Genomic DNA, 22498 nt, shown 5'->3' with positions numbered 1-22498 from the left:
GTACACACTACTTTACATTGTAGCAAAGTGTCATTTCTTCAGTGTTGTCACATGAAAAGATATAATAAAATATTTACAAAAATGTGAGGGGTGTACTCACTTCTGTGAGATACTGTATATATACTGTGTGTATATAATATATATTGAAATAAATTAGGTTAACTATTTCAAGAGGGTTACCAACGGGTATGTTTAGGGTTAGGAGTTGGTTAGGACAATAATTAAGTGTATACAATTAAAAAAAACTACATAATTCCTTAAAAATAATATACAGAATTGAATAGCAAGTGCTATAAAATAGTATGAGCTGCTAATATATACATACAGAAAAAATAAAAAATAATAATTAAATAATTAAAAAAGAAACTAGCCTATAGGGTCCTAGAAATGCGGTCCTGAAACTGCAGCCTCCGGAATACCCTACTCCAACAAAACAGGCTTATTGAAAATGCACATTGATTTTCTGCCAGCAGGAGGCGCTTTCGGAACGGCCGAAATAGAACTGTTTCCCCAGTCACAGAAGAACACAAAGCAGCTCAGCACCTGACGCTGAAACGCGCAGCGCTCGTGTTTATTAAATGAAATCATAGCCTTTTGAAGTTTAATCGTCACATTAAGCCATATCGCAATTCTGATCTTTCTGTCCCCAAATTTAAGACCTCCTGAAATCCTAATTAAGACTTTCTTGTACAATTTAAGACTTTTTAAGACCCCACGGGAACCCTGTAATTAATGCAAGGTTGTATAATTAAGGTAAAGGAAAAATAATGTGTTTTTCATAGAAGCAAAAAGTCAAAAGGTTACTAACAGCTTGCATATTTCTTTTCTTTGACAGGGTCATGTGTTCACAAATCTTCGCATCACGCTCTTCCTGTGGAATCTGCAACCGTTCCCATAGTTCATGGATCTTCTCCCGATAAGAGCCACAGACACGTTCATTCTCTGTCTTTCTGCTCTCCAACTGAAATGTTTAAATACAGAGTTATATAATTGTTTACAATGTTTAGAGTATGTCAGATTGAGCTTATGTTGTACCTGGTGAAGGAGGACTTTGAGTGAATCAATGTTTTCTTTAGACAAGCAAAAACTCTCTTCATCTTCACAAACGACATCCTTTTCAAAACTAGTCTCAGGCAACTGTTCCAGATCATCCATGCAAAGTATTATTTGCTTCTTCAATGTGACAAATTCGTTGTGTCTTCGTTCCTTTAAACATATATAAAAAACACTGTATATCAAACTGAACACAATATTTCAATTGCTGAGACGTTTATAAGAGTGTAGTATTTAAAACAAAGACTTAATGTCATACTTTCTCAGCAGTGAGAGAGGAGATGTGTTGACGGAATTTCTCCAGCTGTTCCAGGGAAGGAACAGAACCAGCAGAGATAGAAAATGGCTGCAAGCAGAGCAGGTCACAGAGATCCTGATCCTTCTCGGTTAAGGCTTTGAGCGCTTGCATTCTCTGATTTTTCTCCTTCAACATCACTTCAACATGTATCCGGAGGTCTTTTTCCTGCTGTAGCATTGTGCTACTTCTGTCCTCCTAAAATGATTATGAACCAGAACCACAAAAAATACGTTTCTTCATTCTGTTGTGACCTCATACAATCAAAAAGTTACGTGGCTTTTAGTGTATTAGCTATAAAGAAATTTTCTACTGGTCAAAGGTTTGGAATCATTAATGCTCACCAAGGCTGCATTTATTTGATTAATAATAATAGTAATTATAATAGTCATCATATAATAGTAAAAACAGTTATATTGTGAAATCAAATAATTTAAAATAACCTTTTTTTATTTTAAAATTTAATAATTTTTTCCTGTGATGACAAAGCTGAATTTTCAGCAGCCATTACTCCAGTCTTCAGTATAACATGATCCTTCAGAAATCATTCTGATACACTGATTTGGTGCTCAAGAAACATTTATGTTATTATCAATGTTGAAAACAGTTGTGCTGCTTAATATTTTTGTGGAAACCGTGATGTAGTACTGTTCAAAAGTTCGGGGAAAGTTAGATTTTTAAAGAAATTAATACATTTATTCATCAAGGATGCGATAAAAAGATCAAAAGTGATAATAAATTCAAAATAAACGTTTTTTACTTTCTATATATCAAAGAATCCTGAAAAAAATTATCAGTTTCCACACAAATATTAAGCTGAACAACTGTTTTCAACATATAGTGTATATCAGTATATATACTGATAGTGTACTGTATATCTGTTTTTACAGTATTTTTGATCACAAAAATGCAGCCTTGGTGAGCGCAAGAGATTGCTTTCAAAAACAAAAGGAAAAAAATCTCAGTTCCAAACTTTATTCAAAACCTGTTTTTTTTTCTGGTTACCATGGTGTTATCTAAAGTATGTATCCAGAGTAAATACTTACCTGAAATGGGGGGAGCTGCAGTTCCAAGCACAAGTTACTCAACTCTTTTTGACATTTCTCAATACTTGTCATCAGACGTTTCCGCAGACTCTCTTCCTCCACAATCATCATGTCCAGAAGACTCTAAAGTACATGTTTTGTTAGGTTATCACTGAAAAAACTCTTTCATAGGATTCACAGGGCCGCATTAACCATTGGGCTAGGCGGGGCTGAAGCCCCGGGGCCCAAGCAAGGAGGGGGCCCGTGCTTGGCTGTGGAGGAGATTGACAGACATCGGTAGCGCCGATCGCCAAAGCCCCACCACGCCCCTCACTTTTTAGCGCTATTATTAAGTGGAGTTTTTCCGTAAATTCCATGCATTTCCATTAGATTAAAACGTCACATTTGAATTTGGTTTACCAATCAAATGCATTTATTATAGGGCTGTGCTATATGGACAAAAAAAAACCTATCGCGATTTCTTTGATCAATTTTGCGATTTCGATTTTAATCACGATTTTGACACACACAGACATGCTTTACAGTCATTAATGCATTCAGTGTGAATTTGAAATATTTTCAAATTCACACTGAATGCATTTATGACTGTAAAGCATGTGATTAAAATCGAAATCGCAAAATTGATCACAGAAATCGCGATAGTTTTTTTTTGTCCATATCGCACAGCCCTAGCACATAGCCAATCTTCGATAAGTAAAAACGTCAACTATTCTAAAAAAAATAAAAATAAAATAGTGAGAGAAAAAAAATGAGGAGAGAGGGGGGAAACCATCCCCAGCTAGTTTATTTTACTAAAGCTGATGATGGAGTGGGAGTTGTGGAACCGCAAATGGACCGGACACATGGAACTGATAAAAACACAGCATCATCATCCCCACAGATTTTAGGTTAGTTTGATTATTAACTTGATAGATGCAAGGCTCCAGACTGCGACCAAATGGCATTTTGATTTCGTGACCCCGTTACTGCACAGATACAACAGTGCTGCAGATCCAGTGAGAAGCGTTTGAATTCGCCGCACAATGATAAGGTTGCTGCGAGATCTAGTGAGAATCATTCAAATTCTGCACAGAATTCTCTGTTATCAACAGCGCTGACATACGTCAGGAAACCAGAAGCGGTAATGCTAACTGTAACCATGGTGTTGTGGTAGAAATAGTCGAATGCATTACATCATTCATTTCAGGGTTTGTACAACCTTTTGAGAGAGAAATTCAAGCACTTTTCAATGACTTTCAAGCATTTCACACAACTATTTCCAGCACTTTAAAGCTCTAAAATGATCCAGTTTGAATGTTATTTTTAATGGGATGACCAAAATATACTTTGTGGTAAACAAACACTTATGTCAAATTTAAAAAAATACATCAAATCACAATTATAACCAGTAAACGGCAGCAGAGGAGCACTTATTGGCTTAATAGTCATTAATTTCTACTTTTTCTCTATATTTTGAAATTATAAAATCACTACTATAATATTTCAAATCATCAAGAAATCAGATTTTGTCAGAATTTTACACTTTTTTTTGTGTATGAAGTAAGAAAAGTCACAAAGTGCCTTGAAAAACAAACTTTTCTTCAATCTGCCATTAAAATCACACATAATTACTGAAGTTGGTCAGTTCCATATACTAGAACAGTATTTCTCAACCCTGGTCCTGGGCGCCCCCCAACACTGCTCATTTTGTATGTCTCCCTTATCTGACACACCCATTTCAGGTCCTGGAGTTTCTTCTAATGAGCTAATGAGTTGAATCAGGTGTGTTTGATTAGGGAGACACACAAAATGTGCAGGGTTGGGGGGCGCCCAGGACCAGGGTTGAGAAACACTGTACAAGAAGAATAACGGTAAATTTAATAAGAGTGGAATATATAAATATTCTATATAAACATTAGATTTTGCACCTGTTACTGTTGTTAATACAAGTACATTTTGTATGCATCTTAACTCAAGCTTAGTGCTTTACAGTCAAATCTGTATAAACAATAAACAAAAGAAAAATAAACATGAAATGAACATGTAATATTATTAGTAACTGCACTTATTAATGCAAAACAATAGTAATTTTATGATTAAATGATCTATATTTTAATACTCCTGCACATCACCCCCAACGCTACCAAATCTGCTCCTGGTGCCACCATCTGTAGAACTTGGTGGCGCTGGTGCCACTGCTCTCAAATGTTAGTCTGGAGCCCTGTAGATGTATATTGCTTTTTGTGTTTGAACAAACTCTATAGGCCTAGTATATTCGCTTATGGGTTGAGAAATTCATTTTGCGCATTATGATGTAAGCTTTTAATTTAAACGCATTTTAAGCATTGTGGTTTAACGTGTTATGATGTAAGCTTTTAATTTAAACGCATTTTAAGCATTGTGGTTTAAAAACTAATTTAACTGTTCAGGGACATTAAGCAGTGGGTCAGAATTCATTTTGGCAAATGCGCGCATTAAGACTGTTTCTGATACGCGCGGCGCGCACTTGCTCGTACAGCGTAAACCGACTAAATTAAGAGTTATTTTTCGCACCTTGTGCTTTAACGTTCGAATACACATAGTTATGTGTCAAAATGCCTGTCTCCTTGTCAACAGTCATTTGTGTCTTAAATGAACGTTAATAGTTAAAGATAAAGCATGTGCAATAGTTGGCTATTATAAGATTCTGGCATTATATGATGAGATTTTAAAGGGATATAGTTCACCCGAAAATTTAAATATTATAGTATCAGTTTACACACAATACAATACACACAATACAACAGTATTATTTACTCAGTTTCAAGTTGTTCTGAACCTTTATGAATTTCTTTGTTCTCAACATAAAAGAAGATATTTTGAAGAATATTCATAACCACCAGGAAGTGGTCCCTGTTGACTCCAATAGTGTTTTTTCTCTCCATACTATGGAAGTCATGATGGCAAAGAAACTGTTTGGTTACCAGTATTCCAGTGTTCCAAATATATATGTTTGCATTCAACAGCAGAAGGAAACTCATACAGGTTGAGAACAACAACAACATAACTTTAATTTTTGGGTGAACTATTCCTCCAAAGTAGCCTAATATAGCTGCTGTTGCCATTTGGCCCAGTGAGGTCTTAAAGGGGTTGTATGATGCGATTTCAATTTTTCCTTTCTCTTTGGAGTGTTACAAGCTCTTGGTGCATAAAGAAGATCTGTAAAGTTGCAAAGACTAAAGTCTCAAATCCAAAGAGATATTCTTTATAAAAGTTAAGAGTCAACCACGCCTACCTAAAACGGCTCGTTCTAACACGCCCCCACATGTCTACGTCACGATGTGGGAAGATTTGCATAACGCCGCGGCGCGATGCAACGCAACGCGTAAAAAGACAGTATAAGTCATTATAATCCATAATTATGACCCCACTGGATGCAACAAATGCCTCGTTTGTAATTGGTTTTCATGTTTTTGAATCGTAGCTCCGGCCGGACAGGGCATCACAGTATGGTAAAGGATGTAACATTTCCGTCTCACTCTTGAGGTATTCGGCCAATCACAACGCACTGGATAGCTGGCCAATCAGAGCACACCTCGCTTTTTCAGACCGATGAGCTTTGTAAAAATCGACACGTTTCAGAAAGGCGGGGCATAGAGGAGAAACAATAATGTACAGTATGTGGAAAATAATGTGTTTTTTTTAAACTTTAAACCGCATAAACACATTTTTTTACACCAAATAATGTTCTTTTTAGCAACATCATATGACCCCCTTTAATGCGGCCCTGAGGATTCACCAGATGCTGCTCAAGTACTCACTTTGACATGATTCTTAACCACATTTGTTCTTTCTAATCGCTGGTCCTCGGGGATGCCAATTTCCTCCCAGATGTCCTTCAGATGGCAGAGAGCTTTATTCAGACATGCCACTGATTCTGCAGCAATCACCTCACTAAAATCATTGAGAGAAAGAACAGAAAATACATTGTTGATAAACATCTATTCCTTGACATTTATGTACTTACAGATATCCACCAGTGATTAGGTTCATTAATAACATTAACAGAAGTTACTACATTATTATCTACTTAAAAATTTCGTTATGTACATTCGATTGTTTAGAACTGCGATTAAACGTTTTCATATATTGGCATTTATTCATTCAGTGAATGCACGTTAACTTATTGCTTTACTGAGTCATGTTTGCCATGACATTATATAAATACCGTTAACGTTACCCACCCATACGAGCTGGAGCTGAAATGAGCTGAAAACACCTGCTATCTCAACAGCAGTAACGTTAGGCGCTGCATGAATCTCAGACAGTTAAATGACATGTAAATTAATGACCGCGTGTGTGGATTAACATAAATTACAATGCCAAATGTCATCTTCAAAACAAGCTGCAGCTCGAACTACATTTTGATCAAATGACACGCGTTTAAATCTGTCTCCGCATTCGTAAATAAACACCCCCAAATTAAAACATATCAGCAAACGTACTCACCTCTTCCTCATCTTCACCCCAAGGCAAGGCTTTTCGCTTGTTTATTTGTGTTTTGTAAAGGCATATGTGACTGCACAGTCCTCGCACTCCGGCCGTGCGCGTAACCGTTTCTGTCCGATTCAAAATATGCGTCGAAAGAGCGCCGCTCGTCTGATTGGCTGATTCGAGCTTTCCTGCGCATGCGTGAGGAAGTGTCAGACAAACAGACGGATTCTTCCACCGTGACCTCAGAGACGTTTTTAAACGACCACTTCTCATTTTTTTCCATTAATATTTTATAGTAACGAAAAATAAGTAATTGTTCGACAATAGTGATGGTCCATTTTACCCTATATTTCCGACGTCGTATAACAAATATCTTGAAATATCTCTGTTTATTGCACTATTTATATTTCATTTCCATACCCATATTTGGTTTGTTTAAAACAAGCTGCTTTTCATGCTAGGTTAAATTTGTTAGATAATAGATAATATTAAACATATCTAATACATCTCATAACAAAGTGTATCACATGTACCATATTTGTGTAATGTGCTTATTGTATGTCATATTGTTGGTCATTTCAAAAATAAACGAATTAACTTTGACTTGAAAATATACACATAGCTAAATGGGTTCACTGGCCATTTCACTGTGTACTCAATAATAGTTGGATGGAGCTAAAAGACACACCTGACACCAGTAACTGTTTTATTGATCAGTTTTGAATCAGTTACTGCATGCATGGCAAGTTCTGAACAGAGAGTATAAAACATTTTTATAAAGTGCAGTTTTTTATATCTCATGTTTGCCAATTATCCACGCATAAATTCAGAAGACGCCTGCGCAGACAAATAAAGGGACAGTTCACCCGAAAACCACAATCCTGTTGTAATTTACTCACCCTCATGCCGTTCCAGACATGCATGACTTTCTTTCTTCTGTGAAACATAAAAGAAAATATTTTGAGAAACATTTCCGTGTTTTTTTCTATACACGGTCAATGGTCACCAAAGCTGTTTGGTTACAAACATTCTTCAAAATATCTTCTTCTATGTTCTGCAAAAGAAAGAAAGTCATGCAGATTTGAAACACATGAGGGTGGGTAAATGATGGCAGAATTGTCCTTTTTGGGTGAACTAACCCTTTAAGAATAATCACACCTTTTTGTCATCCCCTGTAACAGTACATTTGTTTGGGGATGATATAGATGTCTGGGACAATTCGGGCATATTCTGTCCTTTTTGCCCTCTCCTGGAATTGATCATAGAGTGTCTTCTTGTGGAATGTTGTCTCAGACTCAAGCATGGTTATCCAGTAATGCTTCCAGAAGCCGTGCACTGTTAGTGATGGCTGTAGTGACAACTACAAATCTGCAACCTTTCAAATGGACAGTTTTATATTAACCATATATTCAATTTGTTTTACGTAATAAGCATCTATAAAAACACAAAATACATTCTAGAATATGTCACCTCTTTCCTTGCCAAGGAACCGGAGTGCAGAGATCTCAGAGAAGGTGCAGCCACCAAGAAACATCACTAGAACAATCCTTTGAGCATCAGTTTTGTTCCTGGCTTCTGAACTACTACTGCCACCTGAAACAAAAACAGGACAAAAGAGGGGGAAGTGTATGCTTGATAGCAAAAAAAATAAAACATCAATAAAATTATTAATAATAATAATAATAATAATGATAATAATCAAATTTTTCTAAACATAAGAAAATTGACAAAAATATTTTTTTTTACAAATTCCAAACAATAATGAATATATTCTGAACTACTACACCACCATATAATTACTTTACATAGCTTACAAACATTATATAAAGCTTTATACAAACAAATGTTTTGTTCAAACCTGTTACAGCAAATTCCTGTCCATTCAGCATGCGTGTAACCTCCTCCAGACCTGTCCAACCATCTCTCTCCAACACCTGCGGACAGCACGGGCCAGAAGCAAACACTGTCAAATGTTGTATAGCAAACACGAGGAACAAGCTGCTTTTCATGCTAGGTTAAATTTGTTAGATAATAGATAATATTAAACATATCTAATACATCTCATAACAAAGTGTATCACATGTACCATATTTGTGTAATGTGCTTATTGTATGTCATATTGTTGGTCATTTCAAAAATAAACGAATTAACTTTGACTTGAAAATATACACATAGCTAAATGGGTTCACTGGCCATTTCACTGTGTACTCAATAATAGTTGGATGGAGCTAAAAGACACACCTGACACCAGTAACTGTTTTATTGATCAGTTTTGAATCAGTTACTGCATGCATGGCAAGTTCTGAACAGAGAGTATAAAACATTTTTATAAAGTGCAGTTTTTTATATCCCATGTTTGCCAATTATCCACGCATAAATTCAGAAGACGCCTGCGCAGACAAATAAAGGGACAGTTCACCCGAAAACCACAATCCTGTTGTAATTTACTCACCCTCATGCCGTTCCAGACATGCATGACTTTCTTTCTTCTGTGAAACATAAAAGAAAATATTTTGAGAAACATTTCCGTGTTTTTTTCTATACACGGTCAATGGTCACCAAAGCTGTTTGGTTACAAACATTCTTCAAAATATCTTCTTCTATGTTCTGCAAAAGAAAGAAAGTCATGCAGATTTGAAACACATGAGGGTGGGTAAATGATGGCAGAATTGTCCTTTTTGGGTGAACTAACCCTTTAAGAATAATCACACCTTTTTGTCATCCCCTGTAACAGTACATTTGTTTGGGGATGATATAGATGTCTGGGACAATTCGGGCATATTCTGTCCTTTTTGCCCTCTCCTGGAATTGATCATAGAGTGTCTTCTTGTGGAATGTTGTCTCAGACTCAAGCATGGTTATCCAGTAATGCTTCCAGAAGCCGTGCACTGTTAGTGATGGCTGTAGTGACAACTACAAATCTGCAACCTTTCAAATGGACAGTTTTATATTAACCATATATTCAATTTGTTTTACGTAATAAGCATCTATAAAAACACAAAATACATTCTAGAATATGTCACCTCTTTCCTTGCCAAGGAACCGGAGTGCAGAGATCTCAGAGAAGGTGCAGCCACCAAGAAACATCACTAGAACAATCCTTTGAGCATCAGTTTTGTTCCTGGCTTCTGAACTACTACTGCCACCTGAAACAAAAACAGGACAAAAGAGGGGGAAGTGTATGCTTGATAGCAAAAAAAATAAAACATCAATAAAATTATTAATAATAATAATAATAATAATGATAATAATCAAATTTTTCTAAACATAAGAAAATTGACAAAAATATTTTTTTTTACAAATTCCAAACAATAATGAATATATTCTGAACTACTACACCACCATATAATTACTTTACATAGCTTACAAACATTATATAAAGCTTTATACAAACAAATGTTTTGTTCAAACCTGTTACAGCAAATTCCTGTCCATTCAGCATGCGTGTAACCTCCTCCAGACCTGTCCAACCATCTCTCTCCAACACCTGCGGACAGCACGGGCCAGAAGCAAACACTGTCAAATGTTGTATAGCAAAAACGAGGAAAAAAAGGCAAAGCATTCAAAGCCTTCTTTTAAAGCTAACCTGTTCAATCAGTTTGCAGCTCAGAGGAATATAAGCACCACTGAAAACATAAGCCATGTCTCGCGGAACGCGAAGATCATATTCCTCACCAGACTTTGGTACCTGTAGGTGTAGATAAGATGATCATGATGTAAATATTTCTTGTTTTTTTGTTTGTTTTTTATTCTTTATAGTAATTAAATATTGTATGTTTGCTAACCAGAGCAAGTCTTTTACTCAGAGCTCGAAAATTGCTCTTCTTAGCCAATGAGGAAAAGGCATCCGTCAGCTTCCCTGAACAGAAAACATAAGAAACTACCCAGTGCATGTATGTATGTGTACATTGTAGTCAATGTAATAAATATGAGAGTGAGAGAGGAAGAGAGAGAGCGAATGAGAGGTTCCACATTCTCACCTACAGTCTTGTCATTGACAAGTTTCCCCACTTTACTCTCCATGACTGTCAGTGTTTCTCCAGCTTGCTGTTCTTCCAGCAGACCCAGCTGTCTCAGGTTTGCAAACGTCAGCAGGTGCTTTATACCATAACTCTAAACAAGAGACAACTTACGGTATCACAGAGAACATAATCTCAAAAACACCGTCAGTCATTTAAGACGTGCCACTTAAACACTCATTTTAAAGACATAAAGTAATACCATGGCTTTATGAAGTGTTACGTAAATGAGTTGTTTATAAATGTCAACTTTCAAATCATAACATACCTGAAGGTACTGCGCTTTAAGAGATCTATAGTCTTTGGACAAAAGACCTGTTGGAGAATTAAATGCAATATTTAACAGAAATTGTTGAAATAAACAGCCTTAGCCATGGAATTTGTATACAAGACTCACCATTTTCTGTGATGGACAACAGGCAAAGGAGTCTAAGACTGTCAATCATTGACACCTGATGGACAGAGTTTCCTCAAGCATGATTATTACTGTAGCATTATTATACCAGTGTCTCATAACAATAACATTCTTTGTTTTCTCATACCTGTCTGTTGATATGTTCTTCAATGTAGGTGATACATTCACGGATCTCAAAGCCTTCAAGTAATGCTAGTATTTGTAAAAAAGGAGGAGATACAGAAATGAGTGAGATTAGAGTGTCATGTTGTAGATTTCAGATTTGTGTGATTTTAAACTTATCAAGACATCTTACAGTGTTCAGTCTTCAACAATTCCTGGAAATCTTGCTTGGTTTTCTTCTTCATCATGGATTCACTTGCACCAATGTCTAGTGGAAGAACAAAGCATGTTCTTTTATTTATTACTAAGAAACTGTCTTCATTATTTGCAAGCAGCTGTACTAACTAACAGGATTTGCTCTATTTATGATGCCAAAGGAAACATTTAACACACTACCGTTCTAAAATGTGGGTGCGGAGAGATTTTATTAATGTTTCTGAAAGAAGTCCCTAATATGCTGATTTGGTGCTCAAGAAACATTTCTTGCTATTATCAAAATTTTTTGTGGAAATCATGATTGTCAGGATTTGTAAAAAAATTGAGAGTACAAAAGAACAGCTTTTTTTTTTTAACAGAAATTATATGTGTTATCACTGCCATTTCCAGTCAATTTAATGCACCCTTGCTGTCCTCAAACTTTTAAGCAGTAGTGTATACACTACTTACGAAGACTGAGAAGACGATGTTCCTGTTTCAGTCCTTTCAGTTCATCTGAAACAAATGCCTTCATCTGCTGGATGTCCATCCCACGCCGCTTCTGTTACCAATTCATACATTTTTGGATTATTGTCACACTGAGAATATGCTAAAATGTATCCTAACATGCTATGAAACACATGCCATCTGTAGCAAGCACTTACATCATATGCTGTTTGAAGATTTTTGGCCTTCTGGCTTAAAAAGCCAAACACATTGGAGAAATGCTCGTTCCTTATTTCACTGAACACCTGATTAATTAAACAAGCAGGGTCATTTTTTTAAAATCGCAGTTACTAACCACTGTCAATTTAATAAAGTCTATCTAACTCCTACTTTATCTTGAGAGTTAAGCATCACTTTGATGCTCTTGTCAGAGGAAGTGACATCTGGTCCCAACTCCACAGTGCCTAGAAACAAAATCAAAATGACATAAAAAAAGATGAACTTGAGAATGTTATAATTAACCTGTTATACAGACAGACATAAACATGTTTTAAACAACTACGACACAAAGACCTTGTCATATAAAATTGCTTACTTACCACATTTTATTCTGAAAAGATCATCTACCAATCCCTCATAAACAACTTGAGAGCAGAGAGGAGTAACAAAGTCCACATCTAAAATATTAAAATACAAATTATGCAAGTTGTTATTACAACAGAAAAAGGCAATTTTCCAAAAACTATAATAGTACAACTAAATGTAAATGTATTTTCATTTTAAATAACTGACCTCTGTCAACAAGAAAGACTTTCGCAAATTCAGGTTGCCTTGTTCTCTGTTCCCCCTCCTCCATTAGCTCCCTCCAGGATTCATACACCATCTACATACGCAGACATACATGAGAGACTGCATTGATTCTCATCCATGGATCAGCGGAAACGAACCAAAAGGAGGGGGGGCCCGTGGGGGGATTGGGTTGCAGAACTAATTTTAATATTAGAAACAGTATTAATATTACCTATAAAATAATAAATATATTACCTACTAATGGTATTAGTTAGTTGCCACATGTATTAGCCTATGTATTTTTAAGCTATGATTCTCCCACGATTCTGAAAACAAAACAGACAACCAAACGAAATATGTAATTTACTTGAGTTTCTGAAAAAAAGTTTTATTAATGTTATAGTAAATGAGTCTATTTAAAAATATTTATTAATTTAAACGAATTAGCCTAATAATGTAAAAAAAATCATTTTAAATAAATGAAGCTAAAAGAAGACTTGTTTCGTTTTGAATCTCTTGAATGAATGATTCAGACATCAAATGCATTTAACACTCACTGTTCGCCACCTACTGGAATAATGTTTGCAGCGTATCATTACTTTCAAAGACCCATTTTGATCGCGGCTCCCGCAACATCAGAGTCTACATCCGGACTTTAAACTTTTATCAATAATTTTGTTATTATTTAAAGCCCATGTCATATTTGTACCAGACCTCAAAAGTAACCCGGGTTAAAAGTAGCCCCCCACCCCCACCGCTTCCGCGACCCATGTTCTCATCCACCAAAATCTGTTAATCTGTGAGGTTAAGGGTTTTGTCACAAATCCTCACCTTGGCACATCTACCAATACCATACACCTTTGAGAAGGAGCCATAGACAGACTGTAAAAGATGTAGAGCACTTCCTGCAGTGGTCACCCAGCGCTGGTCTCCCTCCTGATGAATCAAATAACAATTACTCATATATCAATCATTACTCATAAATTACACTAATAGTCAAAAGTTCCAGGTCAGTTAAAGAAATCAATACTTTTATTTAGCAAGGATGCATTGAATTCATCTAAATCCAGTAAAGAGATTTATGACCTTTAGGTCTTTTTCAAATAAATGTTATTCTTTCTATGAAAGTTTTCACAAAAATATTAAGCAGCAACACTAAAATTAAGAAGAAATGCACCATATTACAATGATTTCTGAAGAATCACGTGACACTGAAGAGTATATCTCAATAATATTCCTTCTAGATAACAATACATACTAAAAATCCCAAAATAGGTAAAAATCTCACAAACTAATCAAACATACCAAATTTAAAACTGTTTTTCAGATCTAAAGATCTGTAGCATCCAAATCAGCATTACCAGAAAGTTATCTCTGAAGAATTCAGGCAGCTCTAAACTCAGGATGTCGTCATCCAGAGGAAGAATGTAGAAATTCCACTCATCGGTTGTAACATCTAAGAAAAGAACATCATAGTTAATGTCTGTATTAGGAGACACAGTGCCAAAGATAGACAAATTAACACACTTAATCTACCTCCATAGACTCCCTGCTCTTCCAAAACCGTCTCACATGCATAAAACTGTAAAGAATGTCATAACATTACAATCAGACAACAAAATAAAACTTCTGCATATTTTAACATAATTTCCAGACCACCAGTTACCTTTTGTGGGGTAAATATGATCTTATATCTTCTGAATCTTCCAGCCACTTTGTCTGCATTAACTAAATCTGTAAACATTAAGACAAACTATTAATCTATACTTCCTCCTGCTTTTTCCACATAGATTATATCACAACAGCAAACCACGGCAACCTGAAATCCACTTCACAGTTTGTATTCGAGGACGTATCAGGAAGCACAGCCTGCGAAAAAAAGAGAAAATATGTATATTTCAGAGAGGAAGTATATAAACGAAACTTGTTTTTGCTTGTTAAAAACATAATTTTACTTACTGGTCTGAACTGCTGACAATTGGCTTCAGCTCAACTTTGTACAGTTTGTCGACTTCATGTTGCTAAAGGAGAAATCAGGTGTAGACTTGTTAGATTAATTAAGGTGTGAATACACATTTCCATACTTATATTTCAAGAAGATCATAATCGCAAGGCATTTAGAAATACAGTGTGCCAATACTTTCTCCTAAAATGGTATACATGATATCATACCTTTAGGATTGTGACATTTGCTATTCGATCGAGAGGGCTCATCAAATCTGCATCAATAAATAAATCCTTCTTCCCTGGCAACTGCAAAACATACATGTTGACACTTAAAATACAAATTCAAAATGGAAAGTACTTTTTTGAAGAAAGAAGAATATAAAGACACAGTGGGTGGTCGTGTCACCTGTTCCAGCAGGAAGATGAGCTGGTCTCTGGCCAGTCTTTTGAGCAGGGAGAAATCAGGCAGCTCAGGAGCATCTCTCCACTCTGTGTGTGCCATATGGAGGGATCCTACCACACTTTCCACAGCTGGATAAACCTGTAAAACATTTCTCTCTAACATTACTGTCACTCCGATCTGTGGAAGCTGCATGTGCAGAATGACAAGTATCACTCGATTACTGCAGCTTCTGTCATTGAAGCTGGTTTTCCTTTAGCAGCTCAAACTCTCAAAAGTCTTTTATTTACACAGTTTATCAACATATCGGAACGTCCAATTCCACGTTGCAAGTCAGCCACAATAATAACATAAATGTAGTCATCCGAATTAATTTAATCAGCATGTATACAAAAAGCAGTGAACTCGTATCGTATACCTCGTCCACCTTTTTCCGGAAGTGGTTTCGCTATCTCACAGTCCGATTCATTTCCGCAAATCGGTTCTTTTGAACAGCAAAACCAGTGATTCTTTTGCGTCGTACAGTGGTCTTTGGAGGTTCTGAAACGTTACAGTAAAACCATACATGTAGGCACATATCGCTATTTACCACGTTTTTCGATTAATGCAGGTGTTTATTGTAATTTCACACGATCCGGTTCAGTCTGCTGCAGCCATTATTCATAATGAAAAACAAGTCATTTTGCAACAATAAGCGTACTAATTCATCACTTGGCTAAAATGGTTTTTGCACGCTTTAATAGACGTATAGTTATTATTATCATAGTTTCATATGTTTGTTGATAAACCTGTAGTACATATTAACACTGTGTGCTGTTTTCAGTTATTCGTTTCATTTCAACCTTTGAACTGATTCATTGAAAAGATCCAAATAAAAAGAACATTTATTTCACGACTCGAACAGCGCTACGCTTGTTTCACTACGGACATCTTAGACTTGCGGACACAAAAACAACAGTGTTCTATACACAAACAACATAGGTATATCGTAACATTACCCTCATTTTTAATATACAAGTGAGTTGTATGTTCTGGGTTATGTATTCAGTCCGAACTATTTATAAAAGAAATATCAGACTGTGCATTTAATATCTTATTCTAACGTTACTTTAAAGTAACTATGAGCTCATCGTCGACTGCAGTGCTGCTGGAAACGATCAACTTCGCTGCAGAGAAACATCGCAATCAGCGCCGTAAAGATCCTGATGCAACACCATACATCAATCACCCCATAGGTACTGTACTACAGCACTTCACTGCAGACACGCTTCAATCATTTATAATCCGACAGACTCCCGAAAATAAAGCTGCTTTTCTTGTCTTTCCAGGGGTGGCGAGGATTTTAAGTCACGAGGGTGGAATTACAGATATTGAAGTTTTACAAGTGAGTCCGAAATATGGTTGTGCGTTACTTTTAAAGAACATACGAGTTTGTACATTATCTAAAAATGCTTCATTCGTGAAGAAATAACAAGAGTTGTATTTTATGAGCCGTGCAGTAATGACCAGTGTTGGGGAAAGTTACTTTTAAAAGTAATGCATTACAATATTGCGTTACTCCCTAAAAAAGTTACTAATTACGGTACGTAGTTACTTTGTATGTAAAGTAATGCGTTACGTTACTTTCGCGTTACTTTTTAAATATAAGCAGGGCTTGATTGTTTTTAATATAAGAAGTTCTATTTGTAGCAAATGTAAAAGCCCTTTCACACCAAAAAGTGTAATGAATAAACCTCAGGCAAAAGTACATTCACGTCTGTACAGTAGAACGCAGGAGAAGAAACACTCTTCAGCAATAAAAAAACAAAGCACAATTGTTAGTTTCTCTAAAGTCATTTTTGCTTATTAGTATGGTTGAACTGGATCATCAAAGGTCAGCAGCAAAGACATTGGTTAATAGAATGGGATTAGATACATTTGTGTTATTTAACATATTTAATTATTGCAGGTTTGCGTCATTCTGAGTTTGCGTTTCAGTGTTTTAATTCATTTTGATGAATACTAAATCTGTTTTTTGCGAGTGGGATGAATTAATGCACATTCACATTTAGTCTAGAACTACAGTAACATCATGTTCACACAGCGCACACAACTCCTCTGCACTTCTGATTTCTCCCAATATGGGGACAGGAGACTTGTCAGTCAATAAATGGGAAAACAAAGTAACTGGCGTTACTTTTTTGAAAAAGTAACTCAGATATTTTCTTGTAAATTAAAAAGTAATGCGTTACTTTACTAGTTACTTAAAAAAAGTAATCTGATTACATAACTCACGTTACTTGTAATGCGTTACCCCCAACACTGGTAATGACAGAGGCTAATGGAATTTCACAAATGCATTTATGTGGTTGATCTGTGTGCTCTTGTGTACAGGCTGCATTGCTTCATGACACAGTCGAGGACACTGACACAACCATCGAGGAGCTGGAGTCTTCGTTTGGACCAACTGTGGCGAGAATCGTCCAGGAGGTTACAGATGACAAGTCATTACCAAAAGAGGAGAGAAAGCGGCTGCAAGTGGAGCACGCACCACACCGCAGCCATCAGGCCAAACTAGTTAAACTAGCTGACAAGTTGTATAATTTGCGGGACCTCAATCGTTGCACTCCCACTGGTGAGATATTGAAACTGCCGCTCAGGAGATTTGTGTGAGGATGAATGCATTTCCGACCTGTAGTGATACTGCTTGTGTCTTGGCATCTGTGTTGACAGGTTGGACGGCTGAAAGGGTTCAAGAATACTTTGTGTGGGCATCTCAGGTGGTAAAAGGCCTCCGTGGCACCAATGCAGCACTTGAGGAGAAAATGCAGCAGCTCTTTTTGCAGAGAGGATTGGAGTTATGATGATGTCACGAGCCATTGGTTGAAATTAAATGATTGTGCTTTTTTTGTGTGTGTAACTGATCATCATGGGATGTTCTTTACACTAAAGGGCCAGTTCAGGCCACCCCGAAGCCGTTCCAAACGTGTTTTGACTTACTTTCTTCTGTGGAACACAAGAGAAGATTTCCTCAACATTTTCTTTGGTGTTCCACTTAATAAAGTCATACAGAACAACATCAGGGTGGGTGAATGACGAATACATTTAATAATATGAAGACGTGTATAATACATGCACAGATATAAAATGCAATTAAAGTTTTGTTAAATGTGACAAATGTTGTTGTCTATTAATATTCCTAAATGAATCAATATGAATAATACAAATATAAAAGATGCTGCTTTATTATCAAGATGTAAAAAAGACTGATATAGTTACTATTAATGTTTCTACAGTAAAACTGTATGAGGCTACAAGACTTTGGAATAAACCTATAAATCCTGAGAGAATCACATTAATTTGAGTGAGAGGGGGGCATAAATATGAATTCATATTTTTAGGGGAAGAAAATGGAAGCTGATTTCCACAATAATAGTCATAATTTTAGAAATACCGTGCTTTTACCTGATTACTATAATTCAGCTTATCACCAAAGGGAAGGACAGGACAAAAATAATGTGTTGAATAAAAGAAGTGCAATTAAAGGTAGGAACTACTTAATAGGTCAGTGTTTCCGGGGACGATGTTTCGTGCGGTTTGTACTGGCGTACAATTTCCGGACGTCCATGTTAGTGGATAAAGGATTTTTACGGGCACTTTCAGCGATTGTGTTTTTTTTCTAGTGTAAAGGGTCCCGCGTGAAGTGTCCAAAATGTCAGGATCAAACGCATTAAATGCCAAGCAGCCGCCGATTCAGTCGACGGCGGGAGCTGTGCCGATCCGCAATGAAAAAGGTATTTGTTTGAGAAACAGTTAGCTTTGACTATTAGCATGTGTTGACATGATTCGTGCGAGTGTCTAATATTATGCGATAACGAAAACATGAAAGTCTTGGTCTTATACAAAATAAATCCCCTGTAGTTGAACTGTGTTTGTATGCGGATCTTGTCTCGTATTTTTAGTTTCTAATGTTAGCTTGTTTTTTATCGGGTTTTTTTCTACACGGCAGTCTTTTAATAACTTTGCACATTACTGAATTTGAATTAATACATGCACAGATATGAAATGCAATTAAAGTTTTGTTAAATGTGACAAGTGTTGTTGTGTATTAATATTCCTAAATGGATCAATATAAATAATAAAAATGTAAAGATACTGCTATTTTACCAAGATGCATCTCGGTAACTGTAGTTTACTTTTCGTACAGTTACTGTTTTACATAGTTACTGCACAAGACTTGGTACCTTTGGAATAGACCAGCACAGTGGTTTAGTTATTAAATGTCAAAACGTGCTGAAAACTTCTATCAGTGCTGGGGGAAAGCCTACAGGTGCATCTCAATAAATTAGAATGTCGTGGAAAAGTTCCCTACCAAGTATTGAGTACATGTACAGTAAATGAACATACTTTCCAGAAGGCCAACAATTCACTAAAAATGTTTTTTGTATTGGTCTTATGAAGTATTCTAATTTGTTGAGATAGTGAATTGGTGGGTTTTTGTTAAATGTGAGCCAAAATCATAACAATTAAAAGAACCAAAGACTTAAACTACTTCAGTCTGTGTGCACTGAATTTATTTTATACATGAGTTTCACAATTTGAGTTGAATTACTGAAATAAATTAACTTTTCCACGACATTCTAAGTTATTGAGAGGCACCTGTATATTAATTTCAACAAGAGGACAGCATAAAAATTCAGAATTTTAGAAAATGTAGAAAACAAAATCTGGTTTCCATAGTAACACAGCTTATGACTCTATCAATGTTTTTTTTAACTTCAGGTGAAATTTCTATGGAGAAGGTGAAGGTGAAGCGATATGTGTCGGGTAAGCGTCCAGACTATGCCCCGATGGAGTCCTCGGATGAAGAAGAGGAGGATTTCCAGTTTGTTAAGAAGGGTAAAGAGGCTGAGCCAGAGATGGAAATTGAAGAGGAGGAAAAATCTGATCCTCGTCTTCGACGTCTCATGAATCGAGTGACTGAAGATGTTGAAGAAAAGTACAGCTTATCCATCTGTGCAATACAATTTATACAAATATATTTTTCTTGTGAAAGGGATCTGTTGGCGTTAATGTGAAACGCAATACTATGTCTTCTACAGGCTTGCGAGACACAGGCAGATAGCAGAGCCAGAGCTGATTGCTCAAAGCAGTGAGGACTCGGATGAAGGAACGTGGCACCCTGAGCGAGAGGAGAGCAGCGAAGATGAAGAAGAGGAGGAAGTCGATGATGAAGTGGGTCACTTGAACAGAATTTGTGGGAAAAGTTAAATGAGTACTAAATGAGTTTACAAATAAGTGGTTTTATGTCTTCTGTTCTGTATAGGAAATTGAGAGGAGGAGAGCAATGATGCGTCAACGTGCACAAGAGAGGAAGAACGAGGAAATGGAGATCTTGGAGGTGGAGGTGGAGGAGGAGGGGGGGAAGTCTGGTGATGAACCTGAATCAGAGTCAGAGTACGAGGAATACACAGACAGCGAGGATGAAACTGAGCCTCGGTTAAAACCGGTGTTTATCCGCAAGTGAGTTTCTTAAACATAAATGAACCTTAAAGGGACAGTTCACCCAAAAATATATTTTTGTCATTTACTCACTGTAAAGTTGTTCCAAATCTGTCTGAATTGTTTTCTTCTGCTAAACACAAAAGATGGTGTTTTAAAGAATGATGATGGTGACCAAGCAGTTGCTGGTAGCTGTTGACTTCATACTATGGAAGTCATTAGCCCCCTTCACACAGTAATACCAATAAATGGCTGTAAAATGACCGGAATGACTTTACCAGTAAATACAAAAATGCACTGTTCACACCGGCCAATGACGTTCCGTCTTTTTACCGGTAAAGCATCATTCACGGATCAGTTTCAGAATACCGGTAAATTCTGTGACATCATCTGTAAACATGGAGGGGTATATGCGGTCAGTGTTTTTGTTGATGTTTTCAATTTTGTGTCAAACGTTCACATTCATGCAGCTGCTTTTGGGCCAGAGACATCGTATTAGACGACTTCAAACCGAACTACACAGCGCAGAGTAAATGCGTCATCTGTGTCAGAATGTTATGATTGGCCCAGAGTAGACGTCTTACATCAGCGTGTTGTGAACTCGTATGTGCTCATACCGCTAATCTCGTTCTGCGTTCACACAGAGCACATTACTGGTAATTTACAGGTAATGTTACAACTTCTCATACCAACACAAATTGCCAGAATGAATTTACCGTTATTTTTGAAAAGGTCCTGTTCACACATGAGCTTTTAACGGCAATTTACCAGTAAAGACTGTATGTGTGAAAGGGACTAATGTCTACCAGCAACTGCATGGTACTAAATATTAAAATTAGAGCGGAAAATGTAAAAAAATCTAATTCAATATATTATTAAAGTAAATAACAGTGATAAACACTGCGATTTATTTAATTTCTTATCAATATGACTTCTCAGGAAGGACAGAGTGACAGTTGCAGAACGAGAAGCAGAGGAGCAGCATCAGAAAGAGCTGGAAATCGAGGCCAAAAAACAGGCTGAAGAGAGGCGCCGCTACACGCTGAAGATCGTAGAGGAGGAGGCCAAGAAAGAGTATGAGGAGAACAAACGTACTCTGGCTGCTCTTGATGCTCTGGACACTGATGGAGAAAATGAGGAGGAGGAGTACGAGGCCTGGAAAGTGAGAGAACTGAAGCGTATTAAGAGGGACAGAGAAGACCGAGAAGCGTGAGTACTCATCATTTTTGCAAAAACTGTTTTGTTTCACATTAGTAACACAAGTGATAACCCCACATGGCATTTTTGTTAAATAACAGAATAGAGAAAGAGAAAGCAGAAATCGAGAGGTTTCGCACTCTTACCGAGGAAGAGCGTAGAGCGGAACTGCGGACAAATGGAAAACTCGTCACCAACAAAGCAACAAAGGGCAAATACAAGTTTCTGCAGAAGTACTATCACAGAGGAGCTTTCTTCATGGTGAGTAATGAGCAGATCATCATTACCCGATCGTAATCTGTTCTCGTTGTATAATATACATTTCATCTTTTCTGCAGGATGAAGAGCAAGATGTCTTCAGGAGAGACTTCAGTGCTCCAACTCTCGAGGACCATTTCAACAAAACAATCTTACCCAAAGTCATGCAGGTCAGCGCCGTCGATTTGAATTCATCATATTGGTCTCGGCGTTGATGCCATTTACTAGCAGAGTTGTATAGTTAAATTCTTCAAATCAGTTTGTTTTTCAAAGTTAGCAATGTTATACACACACATATATTTATATATATATATATATACATACACATATTTTTCCCCATGTCATGTGTGGGACTCTGTATCTGTTAAGTTTGAAAGTGCAGTTATATGTAGTAACTACCTT

At 36.7% G+C, this 22498-nt stretch overlaps 5 protein-coding genes across 6 annotated transcripts in view; 2 read left to right on the top strand and 3 right to left on the bottom strand.

Annotated features, from left to right (window-relative positions):
* The window catches only part of LOC107695361 (protein regulator of cytokinesis 1-like), a 13998-nt gene extending 6995 nt beyond the window's left edge, over nucleotides 1-7003 (bottom strand). Inside the window, exons 1-6 of the mRNA XM_016495242.1 lie at nucleotides 6862-7003; nucleotides 6174-6306; nucleotides 2395-2517; nucleotides 1313-1546; nucleotides 1036-1206; nucleotides 809-961 (exon numbers count right to left, since the gene is read on the bottom strand). Coding sequence (XP_016350728.1) covers nucleotides 809-961; nucleotides 1036-1206; nucleotides 1313-1546; nucleotides 2395-2517; nucleotides 6174-6306; nucleotides 6862-6872 — 825 coding nt within the window. The 5' untranslated portion in view covers nucleotides 6873-7003. The remainder of the gene's footprint in view (nucleotides 1-808; nucleotides 962-1035; nucleotides 1207-1312; nucleotides 1547-2394; nucleotides 2518-6173; nucleotides 6307-6861) is intronic.
* A 936-nt stretch (nucleotides 7004-7939) lies between these two features.
* On the bottom strand, nucleotides 7940-8777 carry LOC107695320 (vacuolar protein sorting-associated protein 33B-like). The gene is made up of 3 exons (XM_016495182.1): nucleotides 8705-8777; nucleotides 8317-8439; nucleotides 7940-8221 (listed from the first exon to the last, which is right to left on the bottom strand). The coding sequence occupies exons 1-3, from the start codon at nucleotides 8733-8735 to the stop codon at nucleotides 8142-8144; spliced, it is 234 nt and encodes a 77-aa protein (XP_016350668.1). The 5' UTR covers nucleotides 8736-8777; the 3' UTR covers nucleotides 7940-8141.
* A 715-nt stretch (nucleotides 8778-9492) lies between these two features.
* Nucleotides 9493-15615, bottom strand: LOC107695359 (vacuolar protein sorting-associated protein 33B). The gene is made up of 24 exons (XM_016495239.1): nucleotides 15579-15615; nucleotides 15167-15301; nucleotides 14986-15066; nucleotides 14773-14834; nucleotides 14633-14682; nucleotides 14480-14547; nucleotides 14350-14395; nucleotides 14175-14269; nucleotides 13645-13749; nucleotides 12817-12907; nucleotides 12624-12701; nucleotides 12415-12488; nucleotides 12243-12329; nucleotides 12049-12139; nucleotides 11576-11650; nucleotides 11408-11472; nucleotides 11263-11317; nucleotides 11134-11180; nucleotides 10827-10959; nucleotides 10632-10705; nucleotides 10433-10534; nucleotides 10258-10333; nucleotides 9870-9992; nucleotides 9493-9774 (listed from the first exon to the last, which is right to left on the bottom strand). The coding sequence occupies exons 2-24, from the start codon at nucleotides 15260-15262 to the stop codon at nucleotides 9695-9697; spliced, it is 1854 nt and encodes a 617-aa protein (XP_016350725.1). The 5' UTR covers nucleotides 15263-15301; nucleotides 15579-15615; the 3' UTR covers nucleotides 9493-9694.
* A 66-nt stretch (nucleotides 15616-15681) lies between these two features.
* Nucleotides 15682-18290, top strand: hddc3 (HD domain containing 3). 2 transcript variants are annotated; one of them, XM_016495240.1, is made up of 5 exons: nucleotides 15682-16141; nucleotides 16276-16395; nucleotides 16489-16544; nucleotides 17534-17774; nucleotides 17873-18290. In XM_016495240.1, exons 2-5 carry the CDS (start codon nucleotides 16281-16283, stop codon nucleotides 18001-18003), a joined length of 543 nt encoding a protein of 180 aa, XP_016350726.1. In that variant the 5' UTR covers nucleotides 15682-16141; nucleotides 16276-16280; the 3' UTR covers nucleotides 18004-18290. The 2 variants fall into 2 exon arrangements, with proteins under 2 accessions (XP_016350726.1, XP_016350727.1); XM_016495241.1 differs by having other exon boundaries at nucleotides 16091-16177.
* Nucleotides 18291-18740: 450 nt separating this feature from the next.
* The window catches only part of LOC107695357 (microfibrillar-associated protein 1-like), a 14460-nt gene continuing 10702 nt past the window's right edge, over nucleotides 18741-22498 (top strand). Inside the window, exons 1-7 of the mRNA XM_016495236.1 lie at nucleotides 18741-18933; nucleotides 19922-20138; nucleotides 20242-20374; nucleotides 20466-20662; nucleotides 21581-21850; nucleotides 21940-22099; nucleotides 22177-22266. Coding sequence (XP_016350722.1) covers nucleotides 18852-18933; nucleotides 19922-20138; nucleotides 20242-20374; nucleotides 20466-20662; nucleotides 21581-21850; nucleotides 21940-22099; nucleotides 22177-22266 — 1149 coding nt within the window. The 5' untranslated portion in view covers nucleotides 18741-18851. The remainder of the gene's footprint in view (nucleotides 18934-19921; nucleotides 20139-20241; nucleotides 20375-20465; nucleotides 20663-21580; nucleotides 21851-21939; nucleotides 22100-22176; nucleotides 22267-22498) is intronic.

The sequence above is a fragment of the Sinocyclocheilus anshuiensis genome, unplaced genomic scaffold, assembly GCF_001515605.1.
Source record: "Sinocyclocheilus anshuiensis isolate Anshui unplaced genomic scaffold, SAMN03320099.WGS_v1.1 scaffold282, whole genome shotgun sequence".
NCBI lineage: Eukaryota > Metazoa > Chordata > Actinopteri > Cypriniformes > Cyprinidae > Sinocyclocheilus > Sinocyclocheilus anshuiensis.
Note: the sequence above shows the minus strand (reverse complement) of the source record. Positions and strands in the feature narration are given on the sequence as shown.